Raw genomic sequence first — 24693 nt, 5'->3', positions numbered from 1 at the left:
AAGAGACTCATTTTAGACCCAGACACCTCCAGATTTAAGATGAATGGGTGGAAAACCATTTATCATGCTAATGGACATCAAAAGAAAGCTGGGATGGCAATCCTTATAGAAGACAAATTAGATTTGAAACCAAAGACTGTAATAAGAGAAGAGGAAGGACACTATATCATAATTAAAGGGTCTATCCAACAAGAAGATCTAACAATTGTAAATATTTATGCACCTAACATGGGAGCAGCAAATTATATAAGCCAATTAACAACAAAATTAAAGAAACATATTGATCCTAATACAATAATAGTAGGGGACTTTAATACCCCACTCACTGCACAGATATTCTAAGCAGAAGATCAACAAGGAAACAAGGTTTTTGAATGACACACTGAACCAGATAGACTTCACAGATATATTCAGAACACTCCATCCTAAAGCAAAAGAATGAACATTCTTCTCAAGTGCACATGGAACATTCTCCAGATTAGACCACATAGTGGGTCACAAATCAGGTCTCTACCAGTAACAAAGAATTGGGATCATTCCCTGCATATATTTAGACCAGAATGCTTTGAAACAGGAACTCAATCACAAGAGGAAATTTGGAAAGAACTCAAATACATGGAGGCTAAAGAGCATCCTACTAAAGAATGAATGGGTCAACCAGGAAATTGAAGAATTAAAAAAATAATGGAAACAAAACAAAAGAAAACACAATTGTTCAAAACCTTTGGGATGCAGCAAAGGCAGTCCTAAGAAGGAAGTATATAGCAATACAAGTCTTTCTCAAGAAACAAGAAGAGTCTCAAATACACAACCTAACTTTAAACCTAAAGGACCTGAAGAAAGAACAGCAAATAGTCTAAATCCAGCAGGAGAAGAGAAATAATAAAGATTAGAGCAGAAATCAATGAAATTGAAACCAAAAGAACAGAACAGATCAATGAAACTAGGAGCTTGTTCTTAGAAAGAATTAGTAAGATTGATAAACCCCTAGCCGCAGGTACCAAAAAGAAAAAGGACCCAAAAATATAAAATCATGAATGTAAGAGGAGAGATCACAACCAACACCAAAGAAATACAAACAATTATGAAAACATATTATGAGCAACTATATGCCAACAAATTAGGCAATTGGAAGAAATGGATGCATTCCTAGAGATGTATCAACTACCAAAACTGAACCAGGAAGAAATAGAAAACCTGAACAGACCCATAAACAGAAAAGAAATTGAAGCAGTCATCAAAAATCTCCCAATAAACAAGAGTCCAGGGCCAGATGGCTTCCCAGAGGAATTCTACCAAACATTTAAAGAAGAATTAATATCTATTCTTCTGAAGCTGTTTCAAAAAACAGAAATGGAAGGAAAACTTCCAAACTCTTTCTATGAGGCCAGCATTACCTTGATCCCAAAAACAGGCAAAGACCCCACCCAAAAGGAAAATTACAGACCAATGTCCCTGATGAACATGGATGCCAAAATCCTTACCAAAATACTAGCCAATAGGGTCCAACAGTACATTAAAATGATTATTCACCATGACCAAGTGGGATTTATTCCTGGGATGTAAGCATGGTCCAACATCGACAAATCAATGTGATACAATACATAAATAAAAGAAAGGACAAGAACCATATGATCCTCTCAGCAGATGCAGAAAAAGCATTTGACAGAGTACAGCATCCTTTCTTGATTAAAACTCTTCACAGTGAAGGGATAGAGGGAATATACCTCTATATCATAAAAGCCATATAGGAAAAGCCCACAACGAATATTATTCTCAATGGGGAGAAACTGAGAGCTTTTCCCCTAAGGTCAGGAACACAGCAGGGATGTCCACTATCACCACTGCTGTTCAACATAGTACTAGATGCCCTAGCCTCAGCAATCAGACAACAGAAAGAAACAAAAGGCATTCAAATTGGCAAAGAAGACATCAAACTCTCACTCTTCACAGAGGACATGATACTTTATGTGGAACACCCTACATACTCTACCCCAAAATTCGGAGAACTCATACAAGAATTCAGCAACATGGCAGGATACAAAATCAATGTACAGAAATCAATTGCATTTCTATACACTAATAATGTGACTGATGAAAGAGAAATTAAGGAATCAATCCCATTTACAATTGCACCAAAACCCATAAGATACCTAGGAATAAACCTAACCAAAGAGGCAAAGGATCTGTACTCAGAAAACAATAGAACACTTATGAAAGAAATTGAGGAAGACACAAAGAAATGGAAAAATGTTCCATGCTCAAGGGTTGGAAGAACAAATATTGTTAAAATTTCTATGATACCTAGAGCTATCTACACATTCAATGCAATCCCTATCAAAATACCATCGTCATTTTCCACAGAGCTGGAACAAATAATCCTAAAATTTGTATGTAATCAGAAAAGACCCTGAATAGCCAAAGAAATGTTGAAAAAGAAAACCAAAGCTGGTGGCATCACAATTCCAGACTTGATGCTCTATTACAAATCTGTAATCATCAAGACAGTATGTTACTGGCACAAAAAGAGACAGACAGATCAATGGAACAGAAGAGAGAACCCAGAAATGGATACTTAACTCTATGGTCAACTAATCTTCGACAAAGCAGGGAAGAATATCCAATGGAAAAAAGACAGTCTCTTCAATAAATGGTGTTGGGAAAATTGGACAGTCACATGCAGAAGAATGAAACTGGACCATTTCCTTACACCATACAGAAAAATAGACTCAAAATGGATGAAAGACCTAAATGTGAGGCAGGAATCCATTAAAATCCTAGAGGAGAACACAGGCAGCAACCTCTATGATCTCAGCTACAGCAACTTCCTGCTAGACATGTCTCCAAAGACAAGGGAAACAAAGGCAAAAATGAACTATTGGAACTTCATGAAGATAAAAAGCTTTTGCACAGCAAAGGAAACAGTCAACAAAACCAAAATACAACCGACAGAATGGAGGAAGATATTTGCAAATGACATATCGGATAAAGGGCTAGCATCCAAAATCTATAAAGAATTTATCAAATTCAAAACCCAAAGAATAATCCAATCAAGAAATGGGCAGAAGACACGAACAGATATTTCTCCAAAGAAGACATACAAATGGCCAACAAACACATGAAAAAATGCTCCACATCACTTGCCATCTGGGAAATACAAATCAAAACCACAATTAGATACCACCTCACACCAGTCAGAATGGCTAAAATTAACAACTCAAGAAACAACAGTTGTTGGCAAGGATGCAGAGAAAGGGAAACCTTCTTACACTGTTGGTAGGAGTGCAAACTGGTGCAGCCACTCTGGAAAACAGTATGGAGATTGCTCAAGGAGTTAACAATAGAGCTACCCTATGACCTAGCAATTGCACTACTAGGTATTTATCCAAAGGATACAAACATAGTGATTTGAAGGGACACATGCCCCCCAATGTTTATAGCAGCAATGTCCACAATAGCCAAACTGTGGAAAGAGCCAAGATGTCCATTGACAGATGAATGGATAAAGAAGATGTGGTATATATATATAATGGAATATTATGCAGCCACCAAAAAAAAAAAAATGAAATCTTGCCATTTGCAAAAATGTGGATGGAACTAGAAGATATTATGCTGAGTGAAATAAGTCAATCAGAGAAAGACATGTATCATATGATCTCACTGATATGAGGAATTCTTAATCTCAGGAAACAAACTGAGGGTTGCTGGAGTGGTGGAGGGTGGGAGGGATGGGGTGGCTGGGTGATAGGCATTGGGGAGGGTATGTGTTATGGTGAGCACTGTGAATTGTGTAAGACTGGTGAATCACAGACCTGTACCTCTGAAACAAGTAATATATTATATGTTAAAAAAAAGAAGAAGATAGTAGGAAGGGAAAAATGAAGGGGGGATAATCGGAGGGGGAGACGAACCATGAGAGACTATGGACTCTGAGAAACAAATTGAGGGTTCTAGAGGGGAGGGGAGTGGGGGGATGGGTTAGCCTGGTGATGGGTATTAAAGAGGGCACGTATTGAATAGAGCACTGGGTATTATACACAAACAATGCATCTTGGAACACTACATCAAAAACTAATGATGTAATGTATGGTGATTAACATAACATAATAAAATTTAAGAAGAAGAAGTGGTATAGATATATACAATGGAATATTACTCAGCCATCAAAAGAATGAAATCTTGTCATTTGCAATGACGTGGATGGAACTAGAGGGTATTATGCTAAGTGAAATAAGTCAATCAGAGAAAGACAATTATCATATGATCACACTCATATGTGGAATTTAAGAAACAAAACAGAGGATCACAAGGAAGAGAGGAAAAAATAAAACAAGATGAAACCAGAGAGGGAGACAAACCATAAGAGACTAAATTATAGGAAACAAACACGGTTGCTGGAGGGGAGGGTGGTGGGAGGGATGGGGTTGATAGATATTAAGGAGGGCATGTGACGTAATGAGCACTGGGTATTTTATAAGACTGGTGAATCACTGACCTCTACCTGTGTAACCAATAATACATTATATGTTAATTAATTGAACTTGAATTAAAAAATGCAAAAAAAATCTATCCATTGAATTCTGAATTTTGGACGTGTATTTTTCCATATGTAATTTCTAATTTGTTCTTCTTTATAGTTCCAATTTTCTGTTGAAATTCTTTTTTATCTCTTTTATCTATTTTATTCATCTTTTCTTTTTTTTCTTGACCATATTAACCATAGTTTTTAAAAGCCCTTATCTACAAACTCTGATATCTGGGTCACCTGTTAATCTATTTCTGTATTCCATTTCTTTTTGTTTTAAAATCTTGGTTTTAGGTCATATGGTCTTGTGTATTGTTATGCTTCACGATTTTTTTATTGAATTGCCTACTTTGTAAATAATCTGTAGAACTTTTTAGATAATGTTGACTTCCACCATAAAGGCCTCATTCTTTCCTTTGCTAAACAGATAGTGTGGGAGAATTATTACTTTAATCCCATAAGGGACTGAGTTGAATTCTAGTTTTGGTTAAACTTGGTATGTCTCTGCTGCTCCCTTCTAACTAGGACATAACTTCTCTAGAGATTTAAACTGAGTGCCTGGCATACCTTCTTTTTTATAGCATTGGTAGATTGTAGGAAAGTCAGTTTTACTTTTCAGAGGTTTTTATTTTCTTTTTTAGCCTTATGATTTGTGCATATTCAAGATTTAGCAATTGTATTGAGAAGGATATTAGCCAAGAGTTTGAGACCTTCTAGAGCTCTACTTTTATCACTTTAGCTCTGTGTAACCATGAAAACTATTGCTTTTTTTTCCCCCTATCATCTAGCAGCAGCCCTATGCTTAGGGCAAAACTTGAATTTTAAGCTGCAATCAATGGCCAAAATTGTCAAATACCACAACGAATGAAGAAGATGCAGGTCACAAATTCATCTATGAGAAGTTCTACCCTTTCTCCAGAATTTTTGTTTTTCAATCTTCATTGCTTCTACAGTTCTAGGTTTTCTAATTGTTCATGAGGGGAGCACTGTTCACCCACAGATAGTCTTTCTCACTATTGTTGCCCCTATCCCTGTAATTTGAGCCATTATCATTTCTCATCTGAACTATTGCAATACACTTTTAACTGAACTTCCTTCTTCTGTTCTTCCCATATTTATATTTTTAACCGAGTACCCATAATGATTCTTTTAAAAAACATAAGTCAGATAATGTAGTCATTTTGTTCCAAATTTTCCAAGCACTCCTCATTTTCTCTCAGTAAAATTCAAAGCCCTTTAATATCCTACAAGACTCTAGATGACCTGGCCTCTTCTTTGATCTCATCCTTTCCTAGTGCTTTCTCCTTTACTGTATCCAGCCATATTGGACACTTTAATGTTCCTTGGAGAAGCCAGGCACTTTTCTGACTTAGCTTCTTATCCCTTGTTGTTCCCTCTACTTGGAGCACAGTTTCCTCTAATATCTGTATTGTTAATGCTTTTACCTTCTTAAAATTTCTGCTCAATTGTCACTTTTTCAAAGAGGCCTGTGCTGATTACCCTATTTTAAATTTCAATGGCAACACCTATCTTCCACCTAGACAAGACTGATTCCCCTTATTCTGTAGTACTTTTATGTTTTCCCATGGTGATTTTCACTTTACAACATACTTTATACTTTACTTTTTAATCTGTTGTTTATTTTATTTTCCACCATCAATCTCTCCTCTATAATATAAGCTCCACAAGGACAGGGTCTTTGTTTTATTCATGGATGTATTTCAAACTCCTTCAGTAGAGCCTGGCACATAAGAGACAATTTATAAGTATTTGACAATGATTGAAAAAATATGTCACATGTAATTATTTGGATCTTTTCAAATGCACTTTCTACTTCAAAATATAGAGCTAAATTTAATTTAGACACAATCAACACAGACCTTGATATATTGCTCAGATGACTCCCTATATGAAACTTACTCTAAAATTCTTAGAGTTAAAAACTCAAATTCTATTCAATTTTGATTTTTTGAATTTATTTGAAAATGGGCTATGTATCTACTCATTTCTCTTTCAGATTTACAGTTACCGGTAAAGGTAATACTCTGTAAAAATGAGAAAATCTCCAGAGTCTCTTTCTATCTACCATCTACTGTAGAGAATTAGATAGAACTATATGAGATGCAAATAGAATAGGCATTTCAAAAATAAAAACACATTCTCTTTTGGGGATCTTATCCTTTGGAAGCTGCTACTCTACTGTATATTAGCTCTGTCTTTTTATTCATTCATTCATTCTCAAGTTTTTATTTAAATTCCAGTTAGTTAACATACAGTGTAACATTAGTTTCAGGTGTTATAATACAGTGATTCATCACTTACATACAACACCCAGTGTTCATCACAGTAGATTAGCTCTTACTTGCTATATCTTCTAGACAATTTAGAAAACAGATGTTATTCTTTCAATCTAATGACAGAAATGAGTCTGAAATGGTGAGATAATGTTTTCTTTCTAGAAAGAAATCTATTAAAAGCTAAGTCTCCTCCTTTTGATCACTTAGTATTATCCAACCCCACTCCCCTTCCCCACTCCCATACCACCCTGAATTCAAGGCTTCAGCTTTAGAAACTACTAGGGGGCAGAACAGGAAATACTGTTTCTTTTGGAAGAAGATCAGGTAAACAGAAAGTGAGAAAATACGTACAGCTTCCAAACTTCAGTGGGCAGGCATGCACATCCATAGGAAAATCTTCCAAATGCATGGGGCACTCAGCATGAATTGTTAACCTAAAAGAAAGGAGAACAGAAAATGAGATTAAGCTAAAATGAATGGTGGTAAACACAGCCGAATGTCCATTCACCAGCGATAGGGTGCCCCTAAGAATAATGGGATTTTGTTTATACTGAGATTGAAGTCTTTATGAACACAAGGGATGGATTAAATGAACTAGAGAGCCTCTCAAAACAGCACTCAGATTTTTAGATCAGATTTGAATTCCACCTCACCACCTTTCGAAAAACAAATATAATTATTTGCCTTAGCTGAGCTCCCTCACCCAGCCCTCCTCCTCAAAGAAGCCTGAAAACACCAGGTCCTGACTCATTCACTCCTGATAGCAGTTTAATTATTTATTAAATAATTCTCAGCAGGCTATCAAGTGAGTTAACCAATTTAAAGACTGCACTGGAAAGGAGAGATGAGTATCTTTACCTTGATAATGAACAGGTACAAAAGATGGCTCTGCTGTTCCCAGCAACTGTTATAGCTTTGTTGAAGGAGATGACTCTTGGAGAACACATATACACACTTGTGCATACACACACACACACACACACACACACACACACACACACACACACAACTGGCCAGAAAAAAAAAAAATACAAGGGTAATGGAGGTCATCAAAAACCTCAGAGGTTAAGTCTAAAGAGCTCATGCTTTCTTTATAGGAACAACATGTAGGAGAGACTGCATGGATTCCTCCTCAATGAAAATCTGAATGGGGTATGATTTGCCATGCCCACATATTCATTTTCCTGTATTAGTCTGCTTAAATAATCTATTCTAAGATTTCCCCTATGATTTCTTTAAAGAATTTTGAGCCTCAACCTCCCTTGGCCTAGATAGTAACTTCCTATGTAGAAATGGGACCTACACAGGAGAAATTCAGAGTTCTTTGGAGCCTAGCTCTGATGAGTTATTTCTAGCTAATCAGTATATCTCCTGGTTATATTAGATTCAATCTATGCCATCTTCTTGTAGTTCTAGGGGGCCAACTGGCCAGCATCTCCAATCCTAGTTAATTGTTAAACCTGGTGAATGTGTAACACTTCACAAATGATCAGAGGAGCAACACTAGATATCGCGCAAAGCAGGCTGATTAAAACAAACATGCTCAGGTGTGTATTAGCAAGAACTCTAGACTAAATGGCAGAAACCAAGTGTACGCTCTTCAACAAACACGTATCCATCTCTTATTTTTAGTTCTCCCATCTAAACAGTAAGAGGAACTAGATGGCAAGTGTCCTTGTAGATCTAACTAATCCCTTCAATATTTATAAAATTTTCCATGTTGTCTTGGACAAAAGCTTAATTCTCAAGTTAGCCTGCAATATCCCAAGAATCCACCTTTTATTTTTAAGGCATAAAGGGGGTTTCATAATTCAAAGAATTTGACACACAAAAAATGTATTTCATTGATAAACCTATTCCTCGTGTTGGATACTTAAAAGATTCCATGAAGGTTTAATAAAGAAAATTGTGTTCCTTCTTTCCACTTATATTAGTATTTCCAAGATACTGCTTTTTATGAGTAATGCCAAGGGGAAATTACTTTATGTCTACCCAGCAGTCCTGGGGACATGGCAAATAAGACCACAATAAATAGATTATCAAAGCAAGATGCAAAGGGCACTGATTTCTGATTAAGAGTGGAACTGATTTATATAACTTTTCCCTCTTCCTTCCCATATACTTCTTGCCCATCCTACCTAGGCACAGAGCAGAGGAGAAAGCAGATGTTGGTGAGGGCAGGGTACTTCATAAACCAGATTATGCTGTGCTTTCACTGGTTCTTAAACACATCCTATTGCTCTCTGACATCCCATGTCATACTGTCTTCCCTTCTTCCTTTCTTCTTTCTCTTTACCTTGCCTCAAATTTCAAGATCCCTTCAAGCTTTTCTATAGCAGAAAGCAGCCTGACTATACCCAGGCTAATATCCTCATCACTACGATCTATGTCATAAACATATCCGTCCCCTCCAAAACTTTCCTTCCACCCTCTTATTATTATTGTCATTGTTATTGTTTTGTGTGACAAGAACACTTTACATAAGATCTGCCCACTGAGCAAATTTTTAAGTATACCATTGAATACTGTTAATTGAGAAAAGGACGAATAGACATTACTCCAAAGAAGGCATACAAATGGACACAGGTATATTAAAAGGTGCTCAACATCACTAATCATCAGGGAAATACAAATGAAAATCACAATGAGATATTACCTCATACCCGTTAGATAGGCTATTATCAAAGAGACAAGCGATAACAAGTGTTGATGAGGATGTGGAGAAAAGACAACCTTGTGCACTGTTGGTAGGAATATAAATTGGTGCAGTAACTCTGGAAAACAGTATGGAGGTTCTTCAAAAAATTAAAAAGAGAATTACCATAGGAGCCAGCAATCCTACTTTTGGAAATATATGTCCAAAGTTACTGAAATCAGGATTTCAAAAAGATATCTGCCCTCCAAAATTCATTGTAGCATTATCCACAATAGCCAAGACATGGAAGCAATCTAAGTATCCATCAATAGGTGGATAAGAAAATGTATATACATACAATGGAATATTATTCAGTCTTAACAAAAGAAAGAAATCCTGAAATTTTCAACCACATTGATGAACCTAGAGGACATTGTGCTAAGTGAAATAAACCAGACAGAGAAAGACAAATACTATATAGGATCTCCCTTATATGTGGGATTTAAAATAGTCAAACTCATAGAAGCACAGAGTAGAATGGTGGTTGCCAGGGGCTGGTGGGGAGGGAATGGGGAGATATTAGTGAAAGGTACTGTTTCAGTTTTGCAAGATGAATAAGTCCTAGAGATCTACTGTACAGCAAATCATCTTTAGTGGGCTTTTCAAGAAAGGTCAGAGATCCCTCAAAATGTGACATTTGGATCATAGGGACTTAGTTCTACTCCATGGTTTGGCCTGCTTTGATCTTTATGCAAAAATGAAACAGGAAGTTAAGAGGCAATCCAGGAAATTCTTTTCTTTGGGGGTAAAAGATACAGATAGAAAGGAAACCATTTTTAGCCCTGCATGTGCACACATGTGTGCACAAGCACACACACATGCCCCTCCATTACTGCTCTCATTTCACTGTGTTTTGCAGCATCCTGGCTCCCTTGTCACCCTACCATTTGCTGCTCAAAAGCTGGTTTCTATTGCACCAAAGTAAAAGGTTAGTTTTATTACTACTATGGCCCCCTAACTAGCCTCTGCTGTCACCCTTTCCCCTTACAGTATATAATCTACACAAGAGCCTTCTAATGCTTCCTCATCTTTTTGTAAAATATTTTATTTATTTGACAGAGAGAGAGAGAGCACACAAGCAGGTGGAGGAGCAGGCAGAGGGAGAAGGAGAAGCAGGCTCTCCACTGAGCAGAGAGCCCAATGTAGGGCTCAATCCCAGGACCCTGGGATCATGACCTGAGCCAAAGGCAGATGTTTAACCAACTGAGCCACCCAGGTGCCCCTAATGCTTCTTCATCTTATACAGACTAAGGCCAAAGTCCTTTCCATGGCTAATAGGGTCTTGTATGACCTTGTCTTCTGTTCCTCTCTGGCTTATCTCCTACAATGCCCTCTCTTCTTCACTTTGTTCCAGCCACAGTGGCTTCCTTGCTGCTCTTTCAACATGCCAGGCTCTCTTACAGCATGGCCTTTGCACTTGTTATGTCCTCATACCTCTTTCAAGTCTTTGCTTAATTACTGTCTTCTAAATGAGGCCCACCCTGACCTCCACTCAGCTTACTATCTACCTTAGGTTAGTAAACCTTACCATCCTCTTTCTTTTCCCATAGCACATAGCATATAACAGGCCATACATTTATTTTTTCTATTTATCATTTTTTTCCTCCTTACTATAAGGTTATGGGTTTTTGCCTTGTTTTCTCTTTGATGTGTGCCAGGAGCTTAGCACATTACCTAGCACGTTATAGGTGTTTAATACATATCCACTGAATGAATGAATTAATGAATGAGTTTTCTTTCCTAAAAGCATGTATTTCTATGGGGATCTTGCAGAGAGGAGGTATAGGCTGGGCAGACAGGTTTAGGTATTTTTAGGGTTCCAGGCAAAAGCATCTTAATATGATTCCTTAATAATATCTCAACTTATTCTCTTCAGTGGGCATATAGCATCTTTCGTGGAATTTCAAAGCAGAAAGAGCCTTAACAAAAACATCCAGTTTTATCCCCTCAGATGCTTTATATATGATGAAACAGAAGGGAAGGAAATTGTTCATATCACCCAACAAATCTGGTCCAGAACTGACTAAAAGTTTCCTGATTCTTTGGTGTAGTCCTCAAATATTTTTTGATCACCGACTATGTGCCAGCTAATATTCTAAGCAATGTTAAGTATATTAGTAAACATACCAAGAATGCTGCCCTCTTAGAGCTTACATTTGAGTAAAGGGAAGACAAAAAAATTTAAAAGATAAATCAATCAATCTATCTATCAATCACATAGTATAGTAAAAGGTAATATGCCTCAGGAAGAAAAATAATATGTGAATAGAAAGTATTGGGGAAGGATTGCAATTTTTAATAGGGTATTCAGGGAATACCTGAGTAGGTGACATTTAAGCAGTAACCTGAAGGAAATGAGAGTGAGCATTATAGACACTTGGAGGAAGAACAAACTAGAGGGAGTAACAAAGTAGAGGGAGTAAGCTTGAGGTAGAAATTAGTCCAGTGTATTCAAGGAAAAGCAGCTAGGCCACTGTGGCTACAGTGGAAAGATGAAGAGAAAAGATTAATAGAAGATGAATTTAAAAAGGAAACTATGGGAAATGGACTAGATAGTACAAGGCCCTCCTAGGATATTTTGGTTTTCACCTTAAATGAAATGTGGAGGTATTGTACAATTTTGAGTAGAATGGTGATTTGATCTAACATTTTAGGATTATTCTGACAGCTGTGTGAAGGATAACTTGAAGGGCAACAGCAGGAAGATGAAATTCAGCACCCATTTATGATCCAAAATACTCAAAAAAACTAGAAATAGAAGGGAATTTTCTCAACTAATAAGGAACATTTATGAAAAATCTACATCTAGACCATACTTTATGATAAAAGACTATTTTCTCCTAAGATCATGAACAAGATAAGGATGTCCACTCTCTCTTATTAAGCATTTTCCTGGAGATTTTAATCAGTCTAAGAAGGAAAGTAATGGGAAGTGACTGCTAATGGGTATGCAGTTTCTTTTTTAGAGCAACGGAAGTATTCTGAAATTACATATTGGTGATGGCTGCACAACCCTATAAATATACCAGAAAACATTTACTATTACACTTTAAATGGGTGAATTATAGGACATGTGGATCATATTTCAGTAAACCTGTTTAAAAATTTAGGCAAGCTATGGGGTACCTAGGTGGCTCAATTGGTTAAGCATCTGTCTTTGGCTCAGGTCATGATCTCAGGGTTCTGGGATTGAGCCCCACACCAAGCCCTGCACCTATCCCCATCTCTGCTCCTTCCCACTGCTCATGCATGTGTTCTAATAAATAAATAAATAAAATCTTTTAAAAAATTTAGGCAAGATAAAGAAGTTAAAGACATAAAAAATGGAAAGTAAAAAGCAAAATTTTAATTGCAAATAACAGGTTTTAGCTAGTCCATGTTTATAGAAGTCCTAACATCAAGATTCTCTCCAAATTGATCAATAGATTCAACACATTTCTTATCAAAATCTCAGAAGCTTTTCTTATTATAAAAATAGCAAGCTGATCCTAAAAGTTATATAGGAATACAAAGGATCTAGAATAGGCAGTACGTATTTAAAAAGAAAAAAAAATGTACTTTCATTTCCCAATTTCAAAACATACCAATAAGCTACAGTAATCAATATGGCATGGGTTTGTTCTAAAGCTAGGCAATATAGATCAAAGGAAAAGAATAGAATGTCCAGAGATAACTTCCACATATATGGTCAATTGACTTTGACTAAGGTTCAAGGCAATTCAGTACAGAAAAAAATAGCATTTTCAATAAATGGTGCTGAGAAAATATCTACATGCAAAAAAAAAAAAAAGAACATAGACTCTTACCTCATATCATAAACAAAAATCAACTCCAATGGAACATAGGTCCAAATTTAAGAGCTAAAAGTTCTAAAAAAATTATAGGAGAAAATCTTCATAACCTGGAGTCAAGCAAAGATTTCTTAGACTGCCAAAAGTATGAGCTATAAAAAAATAAAAAATATGATAAAATGGACTTCATCAAAATTTAAACATTTTGCTCTTCAAAAGATACCATAAGAAGATAAAAAGACAGCCGTAAAGTGGGTAAATATATTTGTGTGGCTCAGTTGTTTAAGCGACTGCCTTTGGCTCAGGTCATGATCCTGGAGTCCCGGGATCGAGTCCCACATCGGGCTCCCTGCTCAGCAGGGAGTCTGCTTCTCCCTCTGACCCTCTTCCCTCTCATGCTATCTCTCATTCTCTCTCTCAAATAAATAAATAAAATCTTTAAAAAAAAGAATCTATATTAAAAACATATAATTCTTACAACTCAAAAATGAGAAAAACAGCCCAGTTTGAAAATGAGCAAGATATTTAAATATACATTTAATAAAAATATATATATACATTAAAAAATTATGCAATACTTCCACATTTAATAAAAAATATTCTGTCAACTAATAAGGACATAAAAAGATACTCAACATCATCGGCCATTAGGGAAGTGCAAATTAAAATCACAGTGAGATACTGCTACATGTGTATTAGCATGGCTAAAATAAAAAAGACTGACAATATCGAGTGTTTAAAAGAATTTGGAGAAAATGGAACCTCATAAATCACCGGTGGAAATGTATAATGCTAAAGCACACTTTGGAAAACATTATGTCAGTTTCTTAAAAAGTTAAACATATACTTCCTATAAAATCCTGTGCTTCTACTCTACTTCTCTGTTATCTAAGAGAAATGAAAACAGATGTCCACAGAAAGACCTGTTCATAACAGAATTATTTACGATAGCCAAAAGGTGGAAACAACCTAAATGTCCATCAAATAATGAATGAACAAAATATGGTATAGTCACACAATAGAATATTAGTCATCAATCAAAAGGAATAAGGACAACAACATGGGGGCACTTGGGTGGCTCAGTTGGTTGAACGACTGACTCTTGATTTCCATTCAGATCATGATCTCAGGCTCAAGATAGAGCCCAGTGTCAGACTGCACGGGGTGGAAGCCTACTTAAAATCCTCTCTGTCCCTCTCTCTCTGCCCCCTCCCTCTGCTCACACACTCCCACTCACTCTCTCTAAAAAAATTTTTAATAAATAAGGACAACATGGATGAATCTCAAGTGCATTATGCTAAGTGAAAGTAGCCAGACACAAATGGTCACATACTGTATGTTTCCATTCACGGTAAGTGTCTAGGAAAGGCAAATCTATAGAGACAGGAAGTAGATTAGTAGCTGCCTGAGGCTGGGGTTGAGAATGGATGGTGACTACAAATTTTTCGAGAATTTCTTTTAGAGGTGATAGAAATATTCTAAATCTAGATTGTGGTTATAGTTGCACAACACTAAATTTACTAAAAATCATTGAATTGTACACTTAACACATAAATTTTATCATATGTAAATATTATTTCAAAAAGAGCTCTTATAAAATTAAAAAAGCAAGAGAGGCATTATAGCATAGCCTTTAAGAGCATGGATTCCAAAGACAGACTATAAGATTTACAACCCAACTCTACCTCTTAGTAGATATATGCAAGTTATTTCAGTTCTCTGTGCTTGTTAGCTTATATTTTACAAATGCTGATTAAAGCTCTAAAACTGGATAGTATTATGAAGGAAGACAAGAAGTCTAAGAGCTAAGATTTGGGGTACAATAATTGGATTAATGTCTTTTACAATGAATCCTAACACCAGTGATTCTCAGTATCTCATCTATTTCCTATAGTATGCACTACCCATGAATAATATAAATTTTACCACCAGCAGAAGGTATGTATCAGAATCTCAAAGTGGAAAGGAGGCATGAAATAAGGAGGTAAACAACAGGCTGAATATGGTAGTTTGAAAATGTTTACTCCAATGATAAGCTATGTCATCTCATTAAGAATCCCTGCTATTGACTTAAAGCCACCGAGTAAATAGTTGGAATTGAGATAAATTTGTGACTTGGTTATTTGGTGCCTTATCTCATCCCCACTGGAAATATCTAACTACATATCCAAAATGAACACACATATCATAGACTATTCTTATTATACTATTTGATTATTTTTCTATTATATCATTGACACAAAGGCCAGTGTTTAATATATTTATTATATAGTGCTTTGCATTTTTACGATTTTTTGGTACATATTTGTCTCCTAAACTAGATTGAATACCACATGTAAGTCACTTGTTTTTATTTTATTTTTTAAAAGATTTATTTATTTATTTATTTGACAGAGAGAGATACAGCGAGAGAGGGAACACAAGCAGGGGGAGTGGGAGAGGGAGAAACAGGCCTCCCGCAGAGCAGGGAGCCCAATGCGGAGCTCAATCCCAGGACCCTGGGATCATGACCTGAGCCGAATGCAGACGCTTAATGACTGAGCCACTCAGGCACCCCATAAGTCACTCGCTTTTAGATGGGAATGTACCCAATGCAGTAACCCAACAAGAAAAAAATTCCAACTCAGATGCTATTGCATCCATGTTCTCAGTGCCCATTTGCCTTTGGCGCAAGAAAGTGATCCTCCTGGAAAATAAGTCTTTGGTCCTCATATCTTAATAATACTTCTTACTTTACTAAGCCACATGTCCATTTCTTTATCCTTCTACTACTGCAATGTCTAGAACACATTCCTTATCTAGAACACTGTGGAGCTATACACATAACATTTCTACACCTCAAAATATGTACTCAAAGAGTTTTAAAAATTATAAAATGAATATGAATCAAAATGAATCACCTACTTCTTAATTGCTCCACAGAAAAACATCACATTATTTCTAGAGTTTTGCATATAGAATACCAATTTTTTTAAAGTAGAGGCATAACATAGTAAAAAATTCTAAAGAAGTTTCTGAGGGGGGCGGAGCAAGATGGCGGAGGAGTAAGAGACCTGGATTTCCTCTGGTCTCAGGAATTCAGCTGAATAGGGATCAAACCATTCTGAACACCTATGAACTCAACAGGAGATCGAAGAAAAGAATAGCAACAACTCTCTGAACAGAAAAGTGACCACTTACTGGAAGGTAGGACATGTGGAGAAGTGAATCAGAGGCAATATTCGGGAGGATAGACAGCGGGGGAGAGGCCCCGGTCGGCCGCTTCTGGCAAGTGATAGAGCAGAGGAGCACAAAATCGGAATTTCTAGAAATCAGCTCCGCTGAGGGACGTCGCTCCAGTGGCTAAGTGGGGGTGGAACCCTCGCTGGGACAGTGTGGTCTCAGGACCCTTGGGGTCACAGAAAGACCAGGGGTGCCTGAGTGCGGCAGAGCTCCCAGGTATTGGAGCAGGGAAGCCGGCTGCAGAGACGGAGCCGAGGCGCAGCCACTCAGCTTGGGGTGGCCATAAATGGTGATCTGTGGCCCAGTTGGGCCACTGCTCCACCAGGAGGGACCCAACAAGTGGTAGATCCGAGGAGACTCCCCTTCCTCCCCTGGGAGGAGCAGCGTGGGAGTGCACCGCAGGGATCTGCTGGGTTTGGAGACTCCACACCAAGTCGGGTGCCAGAGATACAAATGCTCGGTCACAGGTCAGGTGAGCACGGAGTGTGGCCAGAGACCAGGGACACGGGAGTGACTGACTGCTTCTCTCTGGGGGCGCACAGAGGAGTGGGGCCCCAAGTTCTCAGCTCCTCCGGGAGGAGATTGGGAGACCACCATTTTCACTCTCATCCTCCAAAGCTGTACGGAAGGCTTTCAGGGAACAAAAGCTCCCGAGAGCAAACCCGAGCAGATTGCTTAGCCCGGACCGGCAAGGGGGGGCAATTCTGCCTCTGGCAAAGACATTTGGGAACCACAGCAACAGGCCCCTCCCCCAGAAGATCAGCACGAACAGCCAGCCAAGACCAAGTTTACTGATCAATGAGAATGGGAGAACTCCAGTGCTAGGGGAATACTGCACATAGAATTCATGGCTTTTTTACCATTAGTTTTTCAAAGTTAATTTTTTTAACTGATTTTTTTTGAATTTTTCTTTTTCCCTTTATCAACCAACATCTAATCAATCCCATTTTGAAAAAAAAAATTATTTTTCATTTTTAGAGTCATATTCTATCCCTTCATAGTAGATACCCTTATTTTTGGCATATATATATATATATATATGTTGTTCTCTCTTTAAAATTTTCAGATATAGTTTCTTCTAACAGATCAAAATATACCCTAAATCACTAGTGTATGGCTTTGTTCTAGTCTCCTGCCTGATCACATTCTCTCCCTTTTTCTTTTTTTTTTTAAATCTTCTTTCTTTTTTCAAACAACTTCTTATCTTATCAATTCCTTTTATAAAACCTTTTATAATCTTCATCTTTACAGTCATCTTCCATCCCTTCATTGTACCAATCCTTATTTTGTACATATATGTCTTTCTTTCCTTAAAATTTTACGAGGCACTTTCTTCTAACAGACCAAAATACGCCCAAAATCTAGTGTGTGGCACTGATCTATACACTAGCCTGATCATATTTGATCATATTCTGTTTTGTTTTGTTTTGTTCTGTTTTCTCTTTGTTTTTTTTTCTTTTTCTTTTTCTCTTTCTCTTTTATTTCTTTCCCTTTCTTTTCCCCTGGTTTCAGGACTTCTCTGATTTGTTTAGAGTATATTTGCTGGGGACGTTGTTAACCTGTTACCATTTTCTTCTCTCATTCATCTATTCTCCTCTGGACAAAATGACAAGACGAAAAAAATCACCTCAGCAAAAAGAACAAGAGGTAGTACCTTCTGCCAGGGACCTACTCAATACGGACATTAGTAGGATGTCGGACCTAGAGTTCAGAATCATGATTTTAAAGATACTAGCTGGGCTTGAAAAAAGCATGGAAGTTATTAGAGAAACCCTTCCTGGAGAAATAAAAGAACTAAAATCTAACCAGATCGAAATCAAAAAGGCTATTAATGAAGTGAAATAAAAAATGGGGGCACTAACTGCTAGGATAAATGAGGCAGAAGAAAGAATCAGCGATATAGAAGACCAAATGATGGCAAATAAAGAAGCTGAGAAAAAGAGAGATAAACAACTACTGGATCACGAGGGCAGAATTCGAGAGATAAGCGATACCATAAGACAAAACAACATTAAAATAATTGGGATCCCAGAAGAAGAAAGAGAGAGAGGGGCAGAAGGTATATTGGAGCAAATTATAGCAGAGAACTTCCCTAATGTGGGGAAGGAAACAGACATCAAAATACAGGAGGCACAGAGAACCCCTCTCAAAATCAATAAAAATTGATATCTAACAGTAAACTTTAGATAGTAATAGTAAATCGTAAATAGTAAACACCCCAACATCTAATAGTAAAACTTACGAGTCTCAGAGACAAAGAGAAAATCTTGAAAGCAGCTCGGGAGAAGAGATATGTAAACTACAATGGTAGAAACATTAGATTGGCAACAGACCTATCCACAGAGACCTGGCAGGCCAGAAAGGACTGGCATGATATCTTCAGAGCATTAAACGAGAAAAATATGCAGCCAAGAATACTATATCCAGCTAGGCTGTCATTGAAAATTGAAGGAGAGATAAAAATCTTCCAGAACAAACAAAAACTAAAGGAATTTGCAAACACGAAGCCAGCCCTACAAGAAATATTGAAAGGGGTCCTCTAAGCAAAGAGAGAGCCTAAAAGCAGCATAGACCAGAAAGGAACAGAGACAATGTACAGTAACAGTCATCTTACAGGCACTACAATGGCACTAAATTCATATCTTTCAATAGTTACCCTGAATGTAAATGGACTAAATGCCCCAATCAAAAGACACAGGCTAACAGAATGGATTAAAAAACAAGACCCATCAATATGCTGTCTGCAAGAGACTCATTTTAGACCCAAAGACACCCCCAGACTGAAAGTGAGGGGGTGGAAAACCATTGACCATGCTAGTGGACACCAAAAGAAAGCTAGGCTGGCAATCCTTATATCAGACAAATTAGATTTTAAAACAAAGACTGTAATAAGAGATGAGGAAGGACACTATATACTACTTAAAGGGTCTATCCAACAAGAAGATCTAACAATTGTAAATATCTATGCCCCTAACACAGGAGCAGCCAATTATATAAGGCAATTAATAACAAAAGCAAAGAAACACATTGACAACAATACAATAATAGAGGGGGACTTTAACACCCCACTGACTGAAATGGACAGATCATCTAAGCAAAAGATCAACAAGGAAATAAAGACTTTAAATGACACACTGGACCAAATGGACTTCACAGACATATTCAGAACATTCCATCCCAAAGCAACAGAATACACATTCTTCTCTAGTGCCCATGGAACATTCTCCAGAAGAGATCACATCCTAGGTCAAAAATCAGCTCTCAACCAGTACCAAAAGATTGGGATTATTCCCTGCATAATTCCAGACCACAGTGCTTTGAAACTAGAACTCAATCACAAGAGGAAAGTCGGAAAGAACTCAAATACATGGAGGCTAAAGAGCATCCTACTAAAGAATGAATGGGTCAACCAGGAAATTAAAGAAGAATTAAAAAAATTCATGGAAACCAATGAAAATGAAAACACAACTGTTCAAAATCTTTGGGATGCAGCAAAGGCAGTCCTGAGAGGAAAGTATATAGCAATACAAGCCTTTCTCAAGAAACAAGAAAGGTCCCAAATATACAACCTAACCCCTACACCTAAAGGAGCTAGAGTAAAAACAGCAAATAAAGCCTAAACCCAGCAGGAAAAGAGAAATAATAAAGATCAGAGCAGAAATCAATGAAATAGAAACCAAAGGAACAGTAAAACAGATCAACGAAACTAGGAGCTGGTTCTTTGAAAGAATTAACAAGATTGATAAACCCCTGGCCAGACTTATCAAAAAGAAAAGAGAAATGACCCAAATCAACAAAATCATGAATGAAAGGGGAGAGATCACAACCAACACCAAAGACATACAAACAATTATAAGAACATATTATGAGCAACTCTATGCCAGCAAATTAGATAACCTGGAAGAAATGGATGCATTCCTAGAGATGTATCAACTACCAAAATTGAACCAGGAAGAAATAAAAAAACTAAACAGACCTATAACCACTAAGGAAATTGAAGCAGTCATCAAAAATTTCCCAACAAACAAAAGCCCAGGGCCAGATGGCTTCCCAGGGGAATTCTACCAAACATTTAAAGAAGAATTAACACCTATTCTCCTGAAACTGTTCCAAAAGATAGAAATGGAAGGAAAACTTCCAAACTCATTTTATGAGGCCACCATTACCTTGATCCCAAAACCAGACAAAGACTCCATCAAAAAGAATTACAGACCAGTATCCTTGAGGAACATGGATGCAAAAATTCTCACCAAAATACTAGCCAATAGGATCCAACAGCATTAAAAGGATTATTCACCATGACCAAGTGGGATATATCCCTGGGCTGCAAGGTTGGTTCAACATCCACAAATCAATCAACGTGATATGATACATTAATAAAAGAAAGAACAAGAATCATATGATCCTCTCAATAGATGCAGACAAAGCATTTGACTAAGTACAGCATCCTTTCTTGATCAAAACTCTTCAGAGTATAGGGATAGAGGGTACATACCTCAATATCATAAAAGCCATCTATGAAAAACCTACAGCGAATATCATTCCCAATAGGGAAAAGCTGAGAGCTTTCCCCCTAAGGTCAGAAACACGGCAGGGATGTTCACTCTCACCACTGCTATTCAACATAGTATTAGAAGTCCTAGCCACAGCAATCAGACAACAAAAAGAAATCAAAGGCATCCAAATCGGCAAAGAGGAAGTCAAACTCTCACTCTTTGCAGATGACTTGATACTGTATGTGGAAAACCCAAAAGACTCCACCCCAAAAATGTAGAACTCATACAGGAAATCAGTAAAGTGGCAGGATATAAAATCAATGCACAGAAATCAGTGGCATTCCTATACACCAACAACAAGACAGAAGAAAGACAAATTAAGGAGTTGATCCCATTTACAATCGCACCCAAAACCATAAGATACCTAGGAATAAATCTAACCAAGGAGGCAAAGAATCTGTACTCAGAAAACTATAAAATACTCATGAAAAAAATTGAGGAAAACACAAAGAAATGGAAAAACGTTCCATGCTCATGGATTGGAAGAACAAACATTGTGAAGATGTCAATGCTACCTAGAGCAATCTACACATTCAATGCAATCCCCATCAAAAGACCATCCACTTTTTTCAACGAAATGGAACAAATAATCCTAAAATTTGTATGGAACCAGAAGAGACCCCAAATAACCAGAGGAATATTGAAAAAGAAAACCAAAGCTGGTGGCATCACAATTCCAGACGTCCAGCTCTATTACAAAGCTGTCATCCTCAAGACAGTATGGTACTGGCACAAAAACAGACACATAGATCAATGGAACAGAATAGAGAGCCCAGAAATGGACCCTCAACTCTGTGGTCAACTCATCTTTGACAAAGCAGGAAAGAATGTCCAATGGAAAAAAGACAGTCTTTTCAACAAATGGTGTTGGGAAAATTGGACAGCCACATGCAGAAGAATGAAACTGGACCATTTCCTTACACCACACACAAAAATAGACTCCAAATGGTTGAAAGACCTAAATGTGAGACAGGAGTCCATCAAAATCCTAAAGGAGAACACAGGCAGCAACCTGTTCGACCTCAGCCGCAGCAACTTCTTCCTAGAAACATCGCCAAAGGCAAGGGAAGCCAGGGCAAAAATGAACTATTGGGATTTCATCAAGATAAAAAGCTTTTGCACAGCAAAAGAAACAGTCCACAAAACCAAAAGACAACCGACAGAATGGGAGAAAATATTTGCAAATGACATATCAGATAAAGGGCTAGTATCCAAAATCTATAAAGAACTTAACAAACTCAACACCCAAAGAACAAATAATCCAATCAAGAAATGGGCAGAACACATGAACAGACATTTTTCCAAAGAAGACATCCAAATGGCCAACAGACACATGAAAAAGTGCTCAACATCGCTCGGCATCAGGGAAATCCAAATCAAAACCTCAATGAGATACCACCTCACACCAGTCAGAATGGCTAAAATTAACAAATCAAGAAACAACAGATGTTGGCGGGGATGCGGAGAAAGGGGAACCCTCCTACACTGTTGGTGGGAAAGCACGCTGGTGCAACCACTCTGGAAAACAGTATGGAGGTTCCTCAAAAAGTTGAAAATAGAGCTACCATACGATCCAGCAATTGCACTACTGGGTATTTACCACAAAGATACAAATGTAGGGATCCGAAGGGGTACGTGCACCCCAATGTTTATAGCAGCAATGTCCACAATAGCCAAACTGTGGAAAGAGCCAAGATGTCCATCAACAGATGAATGGATAAAGAAGAAGTGGTATATATACACAATGGAATATTATGCAGCCATCAAAAGGAATGAGATCTTGACATTTGCAACGACGTGGTTGGAACTGGAGGGTGTTATGCTGAGTGAAATAAGTCAATCAGAGGAAGACATGTATCATATGACCTCACTGATATGAGGAATTCTTCATCTCAGGAAACAAACTGAGGGTTGGTGGAGTGGTGGGGGGGTGGGAGGGATGGGGTGGTTGGGTGATAGACATTGGGGAGGGTATGTGCTATCGCGAGTGCTGTGAATTGTGCAAAACTGTTGAATCACAGTTCTGTACCTCTGAAACAAATAATGCAATATATGTTAAGAAAAAAAAAGAAGAAGATAGCAGGAGGGGAAGAATAAAGGGGAAATCGGAGGGGGAGACGAACCATGAGAGACTATGGACTCTGAAGAACACACTGAGGGTTCTAGAGAGGAGGGGGTGGGGGGATGGGTTAGCCTGGTGATGGGTATTAAAGAGGGCACGTTCTGCATGGAGCACTGGGTGTTATGCACAAACAATGAATCATGGAACACTACATCCAAAACTAATGATGTAATATATGGTGATTAACATAACAATAAAAATTTTAAAAGAAGTTTCTGAACTTACTGAAGTTCTAAAACTTAAAGATCTAAATTTTATTAATTATATGCACTAATTGTTGAGTGAGATGGTCAACACATTAAGAGTAATAAAGGAAGAAGCATAAATTTGGCAGGGCACAGGGTCTCTGGAGTTCAGTATGAGCCTTAGTGTCGGCAATATGTCACCTAGGCATTTTAGAAATTGAAAAATCTGCTCTGAATTCTGAGAAATGTTCTTTATAAAAATCAAAAGGTAGAAAACACTACTTCAGAAGTGGTTGAAGTGCTGGGCAGGCTCTTTCTGTGACCATATAGTAAAGGGCAGGATGTGAGATTTATGATGAAAAAGAAAAGAGAGTAAATCATTACTAGCCATTATCAGTAGAGGATGAGCCATTTCAAATATATAACCACCAAACACCCAAACCAAGCAGTACATTAGTCACAAGAATCCCAGTTGTCTGCAGGCTTACCATTAAATCCTCTAGCTATAGGCAAAAGGCTTTAGTACACTGGAAGGCCCTTGGGCTTCCTAATTGGAAGACCATCAGGTTACCACTGCATTTAGCCTTTTAGCAAGCACATAAAAGTTTTAACAATTCCCTCAGATGTGTAGCTCCAGCATCATTTTTGACATTCACACTTTTCCCTTTTCCAGCCATCAGCGGATATGAGTGATTTCACACACAAAGCTCTCAGGTTTCTGTCTTTGCACAGTTTTTTTTTTCTGCCTGAAATGTCATTTCCCTTGATATGTGTGACAAATTTCTTTCAAGCCTTTGCTCAAATATGACCTCTTCCATGATGCTTTGTACATGTGCTGTGGGCATAGTAAGTTCTCCAGCTCACAGAAATCCCAGAGCACTTTGGACAAATACCTTAGTTCATAGCACTGTTGAACTAACTTTCTAGGCCCAAGATGGAGCAATAAACTGAAACTTAGATAACTTCTGTGTTCCTGTAAATATTCTACTTGACCAGAAACACAGAATATCCAGTCAGCCAATCCCCAAATGCCAAGCCAACTCTGGACCTTCTCATCCCAAACAAAGTTGACTCTGTGGCCCTGGCCAATCAGATATTTTCTATTTTTCTCTTCCAAGTTCTTTATTTTTTGTCCTACAAAAGCTTTCTGTCTTCTGCCCCATTTTTAAGTTTTGCAAAAGGAGACTGTGCACTTCATGAAGTGAAATAAAGTTTGTTAGTATTAACTATATTGTTTTCTTTAATCATTTTTAACAGCACATAAGATTGTCAGTATCTGTTTATGTGTCTGTCTTCTGAA

At 37.6% G+C, this 24693-nt stretch overlaps 1 protein-coding gene across 1 annotated transcript in view; it reads right to left on the bottom strand.

The window, feature by feature from the left end:
* The window catches only part of GABRA3 (gamma-aminobutyric acid type A receptor subunit alpha3), a 291144-nt gene that overhangs the window by 69651 nt on the left and 196800 nt on the right, over nucleotides 1-24693 (bottom strand). Inside the window, exon 5 of the mRNA XM_028091990.2 lies at nucleotides 7174-7256. Coding sequence (XP_027947791.1) covers nucleotides 7174-7256 — 83 coding nt within the window. The remainder of the gene's footprint in view (nucleotides 1-7173; nucleotides 7257-24693) is intronic.

Source organism: Eumetopias jubatus, unplaced genomic scaffold (assembly GCF_037043125.1).
Source record: "Eumetopias jubatus isolate StellerSeaLion01/CBP00866 unplaced genomic scaffold, mEumJub1_p1.0 scaffold_11, whole genome shotgun sequence".
NCBI lineage: Eukaryota > Metazoa > Chordata > Mammalia > Carnivora > Otariidae > Eumetopias > Eumetopias jubatus.
The sequence above is the reverse complement of the archived record's forward strand: the minus strand, read 5'-3'. Positions and strand labels throughout refer to the sequence as shown.